Source organism: Nematolebias whitei, chromosome 18 (assembly GCF_014905685.2).
Source record: "Nematolebias whitei isolate Nwh7 chromosome 18, NemWhi1, whole genome shotgun sequence".
In the NCBI taxonomy this organism is placed as follows: Eukaryota; Metazoa; Chordata; class Actinopteri; order Cyprinodontiformes; family Rivulidae; genus Nematolebias; species Nematolebias whitei.
In genome coordinates, this window is record NC_056515.1 from 1248436 (window position 1) to 1253915 (window position 5480).

The 5480-nt window shown below is 48.1% G+C and overlaps 1 protein-coding gene across 1 annotated transcript in view; it reads right to left on the reverse strand.

Moving 5' to 3' along the window:
* Positions 1 to 3873: 3873 nt before the first annotated feature.
* The window catches only part of LOC119424996 (endophilin-B2-like), an 87974-nt gene continuing 86367 nt past the window's right edge, over positions 3874 to 5480 (reverse strand). The window contains exons 13-14 of the mRNA XM_037692519.1: positions 4348 to 4893; positions 3874 to 4175 (exon numbers count right to left, since the gene is read on the reverse strand). Coding sequence (XP_037548447.1) covers positions 3874 to 4175; positions 4348 to 4893 — 848 coding nt within the window. The remainder of the gene's footprint in view (positions 4176 to 4347; positions 4894 to 5480) is intronic.

A 5480-nucleotide genomic window follows, 5' to 3' on the forward strand; every position in this document is an offset into this window, starting at 1 on the left:
ATGTTCAGGGGGGTGTAGGTGTTTTTGTTCCTTCTGAAGTCCACAATCATCTCCTTTGTCTTCTTCACATTGATGTGAAGATTATTCTCTCTGCACCAGCTCTCCAGGTGTTCCACCTCTTGCCTGTAGCTGGACTCATCATTGTTTGTGATGCATCCCACCACCGCTGTATCATCTGCAAACTTTACAATGTGACAGCCTGGATGGGTAGCTGCACAATCATATGTGAGCAGAGCAAACAGGAGGGGGCTCAACACACATCCCTGAGGAGAGCCAGTGCTGAGGGTTATGGTGGAGGAGGAGAGGTTGTGGATCCTCACTAACTGTGGTCTGTTTGTTAAAAAGTCTAGTAACCAGTTGCAGATGGAGGGGCTTAGTCCTAGTGTGGATAGTTTGTCCATCAGGGTTTGGGGGATCATGGTGTTGAAGGCGGATGTGAAGTCCACAAAGAGCATATGGACGTAAGAGTTTTTCTGCTCCAGGTGGTTGAGCGCAGTGTGGACCACAGAGGAGATTGCATCCTCTGTTGATCGGTTCTCACGGTATGCATACTGATGAGGGTCCTCGTTGATGTTGATGGTTGTTTTGATGTGAGTCATGACCAGTTTTTCAAAGCATTTAGCGACTATCGGGGTGAGGGCCACTGGCCGATAGTCATTCAGACCAGTCACTGTAGAGCTTTTTGGGACTGGGATGATGGTGGCAGTCTTCAGGCAGGTGGGAACTGTCTCCAGGGTAAGTGAGGTGTTAAAGATGTCTGCCAGCACCTCACAGAGCTGATCAGCACATTCCTTCAACACTTTTCTGGGGATGTTGTCTGGGCCAGTTGCTTTGTGCGGATTAATCCTCCTGAAGGTACTCCTTACTTCTGCTGAGGTCACGCTGAGATGCTCTTCATCCAGTGGCGAGGTGAGTCTGGTGCTGGGTGGTCTGTTCGGGTCTTCAAAGCGTGCATAGAACTTGTTGAGGGCATCAGGCAGAGATGGGTCTTTGGGGCATTGTTCACTCCTTCCTTTATAATCTGTTATGCTCTTAATGCCCCTCCACATGCTCCGAGGGTCTTGTGAGATGAACTGACCCTCGATCCTCTTTGCATATGTGGCCTTGGCCCTCTTAATACCAGCAACCAGCTCTTTTCTTGTCCTACTCAGCTCCTCTGAGTTTCCAGACCTGAAGGCAGTGTTCCTGGCTTCCAGCAGGGTACGCACCTCTGCATTCAGCCAAGGTTTTCTGTTTGGGTAGCTTTTAACATTTCTGATAGTGGAGACGGTGTCAGTACATGTACTAATGTAACCCAGAACTGAGGATGTGTATTGGTCAAGATCAAGCGAACCTCCATTTTCAGCAGCTTCTCTGAAAACCTGCCAGTCTGTTCGATCAAAACAATCTCTCAGTATGGGTCAGTATGGCTCAGTATTGTCATTGAGGGTCAGCAAAACAAAACAATAGTCATGTGTCCTGCAGAGGGATGAAGTGGTGAGTTGTGTGTCGGGTGTCATCAGAAATGAGTCTCTTAAATGATCAGCAGGCTCTGAAGTTACATGAGCAGTGCAGTGGATGCGTTATTCTTAAATCAGAGCCTTGGCTGAATGACGTCACGCGAGCCGTTAGGCGGCAGTGTCGCAGAGCTGAACGAAGGTGGAGGAAGGACAGGCTCCAGGTGTCTTTTCAAATGTTAAGGGAGAGTTGGCGTCACTATCAGAAAACCGTTAAAGCTGCCAAATGTAAATTCTTCTCTGATTTAATTGTCTCCAACTCCCACAACCCCCGAGTTCTCTTCTCCACCCTGAACTCAGTTCTACACCTCAGTGAGCCTTCACCTCTGGAAGCCTCAACTGAGCTGTGTGAAAACTTCCTCCATTTCTTTTTAGAAAAAGTGGCAAACACCCAGGCACTCATTTCTCCACCAGCTCATGATCTGTCCATCCCATCTCAGTGTGTGGCTGTGTTTGACCACTTTGAGCCCATCTCTCTGTCCTCTCTGGAGCAGGTAATGTGCAGCATGAAACCATCTGGTTCCCCCTTTGATGTGGTCCCCCCTCGACTACTAAAGGAAGTTTTTCCTACCCTGGGTCCTTTTATCCTCGATATTCTGAATAGCAGTTTATCCTCAGGTGTGGTGCCAAAGACTTTTAAACATGCTGCTGTCCAGCCCCTCCTGAAAAAACCTAACCTTGACCCCTCAGTCATGTCCAACTTCCGGCCTGTCTCCAGACTCCCATTCACCTCTAAACTACTGGAAAAAATTGTGGAGTCTCAGTTGAAACAGTTTTTGGGGGATCACGCTATCCTAGAGTTATTCCAATCTGGCTTCAAATCTCTCCATAGCACTGAAACTGCTCTACTGAAGGTTTTTAACGACATTTTCATTTCCACAGACGCAGGTGATTCTGTGCTGTTGGTCCTATTGGACCTTACATCTGCTTTTGACACCATCGACCACAAGATCCTCATTTCTAGACTGGAGCAGTGGGTGGGCATCACAGGGTCAGCCCTTAAATGGTTTGGGTCCTACCTATCTGACAGAACCTTCTGTGTCAATATCAAAGATTCTAGTTCGGCATCGACAGCGCTCCAGTGGGGGGTACCGCAGGGGTCCATCCTCGGTCCCCTTCTCTTTTCTTTATACCTGCTGCCACTAGGTGCTATCTTCCGCAAACACGACATACCCTTTCATTTCTACGCCGATGATTGCCAAATTTACTTCCCCCTGAGGCACAGAGGCACACGCTCTATTCAGCCTCTTCTTGACTGCCTGGCTGACATCCGGGACTGGATGGCTTTAAACTTCTTAAGCTTCAATGAGAAGAAGTCTGAAGTCATGCTGTTCCATCCCAGTGGCTCACTCATGAACCATGACATTGACCTTTTCTCTCTAGCCCCGCTAGAGAAACAAAAGGTCACTAATCTGGGGGTGATAATGGACCCGTCCTTAAAACTCAACAGTCACGTAAACATGATGGTCAAATCCTGTTTTTTTCAGCTGAGACGGCTGTCTAAGCTGAAGCCTATACTCTCCAAAAAGAACCTTGAGACAGTGATCCACGCCTTCATAACATCTAGGCTTGATTACTGCAATTCACTTCTGTTTGGAATCAGTCAGTCCTCCATTGCTCGTCTACAACTGGTCCAAAATGCTGCATCCCGATTTTTAACTGGTACAGGCTATAGAGAGCACATCACGCCTGTTTTGGCCTCCCTGCACTGGCTACCCATTCACCTTCGGATCCATTTCAAAATTCTCATGTATGTTTTTAAATCACTGAACAGTTCCGCCCCATCCTATCTCACTGATCTTCTGCAGCCATATGTCCCACCGCGCTCTCTGAGGTCAGCAGACCAGATGCTTCTCTCAGTCCCAGAAACCCGTCGTAAGCTCAGAGGTGACAGGGCTTTCTCTGTTGCAGGTCCACGACTGTGGAATGAGTTGCCACTGAGTGTCCGGCAGGCTCCCACACTCTCAGTCTTTAAGTCTCGCTTGAAGACTCACTTCTATTCGCTTGCCTTTAACACGGTGTGATTTGTTTTGGCCCGGTCTGTTCTCTACTCTGTTGGCCATTTTAGTTAGCTTCTGCTGCTATTTGTATCTGTATTTCTATTTTATGTTTTCCTGTCTGCTGTGCATGTTTGTGTTCTTTTGTACAGCACTTTGGTTGGCCTTGTTGCTGTTTTAAGTGCTATATAAATAAATTGGTATGGTATGGTATGGTTATTCAGACGTTTTCAACCAACACTAGGAACATGGATAACTTCAGATACGCTAACTGGGTGTATTTGTAATTGTAGGAATAATCTCGCCTGTGTCTGACAGAAAAACAGGTGTGTGTGTGCTGATACTTGCAGTTTGGAGTCCTGGGTCCTGGTCTCCCGGCACTAGTCAGGTGGAGTAACCTCCTCTCCGGCCTCTGCCCCCTGGATGCCCAAAACCACGTCCACCGCATCGGTGTGGGCGTGGGTAAAAGTTCTGTCCATTTTGTGGCTGCTGTTGGCCTGGGCTGTGCTGCTGAGGCCTCGGGCCCTGTGGCTGGTATGGCGGGCGACCTCTGCCACGCCACTGATTCCTTTTGTGTGGGCAATCTCTGATCCAATGGTCAAGTCCTCCACACAGATAGCAAGGATGAGGTCCAGCTGGGTTGTTCTGGTGTTGATAAGGCTGGACTGGTTGCTGTTGAGGTCTTTGTGGGTGAGGTGGCTGGGCAGTGTCTGTGTTTAATGTCATCTGTGTGGCTCCTTGTAGCAGTGTGAGCTGAGCCTCTTCAGTTTGTCTCTGTTTTTTCTTCTGGGTGCAGGTTTGGTCAGCTGTGTGCTGATCCCAGGCGTGCCTGAGAAGCTCATTCAGCCGGACACCAGTTTTCCACCCAATGTAGGTGGACTGAGCAGCTTTGCGGATAGGTGGAAGAAGTCCAGTCATCAGAGATTGGCAGAAAATAATCTCAAAAGACATTGCTTGAGGGGCTTCATCTGGTCTCTGAACAGTGTCTGTGATGGTGGTGAAGCTTGGTGTCTGAGGATACGCTGCAGTGATGTGTTCTGTGATCCTTTCCACGTGCGTGAAAAACTGTTGGTTGTCCTTGTGATCTGCCTGGACGTTGACAATTCGATGTCCATCACGTACATCAAATAGTTGGGCTCCGATGGTGCTGATGAACGCAATCCCATATACAGAAGCCAGTATCATTTTGAGTTCAGCTAGTGTGGGCCGGACCACTTCTATCATATTTATCATAGCAGCAGCTACAGCAGCTCCTCCTTGTGCCAGGTCAGGCAAGTGCTGGCTCGCCATCTCGATCAGGGTCGCCTTTGGCCATGTACGGTACACCAGTTGAGGGCCAGTTGGTCCTCCAACCTCCAGCATCGGGTTGGTGAGCAGGTCTGCAGGGTCGTCCACTCCATCTGCAGCTTGGGGAAGGTCAGATAATGATGATCTGTGTTTTTTTTTTTTTTTTTTTCTTTAGGCCTTGCTGTTTAATGTTGTCAATTTCCTTTTTTATAGCTTCAGCCTTTTCTTCAAGGGCCTTCATTTTTCCCGTCTGTCTTGTGACGACTTTAGTACTGGTTCCAGTGACAGGACCTTTATTATCAACTGGGGTCTTCAGCGAGGACACTGGTGCGGTTTCATCATCTTCTTCCTCTGAATCAGATGCTGGTGCACATCCTTGAAAATCATCATCAGAGTCAAGGGCCCAAGTGGGTTTTGTTGGTGGGAGCAGCTGAGCTTGACCTTTAATGGATAGTTCTTGTGATTTTTCTTTCTTTTTCTTTGCCGTTACAGGTGGGGCATATGATGGTGTCAGTGAAACCAGCCAGAGAGGGGTACAGCTGTGCCGTGGGAGACAGAGGTCCACAGAACACCAGTTTATGAGAAGAAAAAGAGAGAGAGAGGAGAGAGACAAGTTTAATTTGTCCTTTAACGATCTAGTTTCTTTTCCTGACAGCTTCTGGAGTATTTTGTGAATTTGTCATTGTCTCGTTCTTTGGAG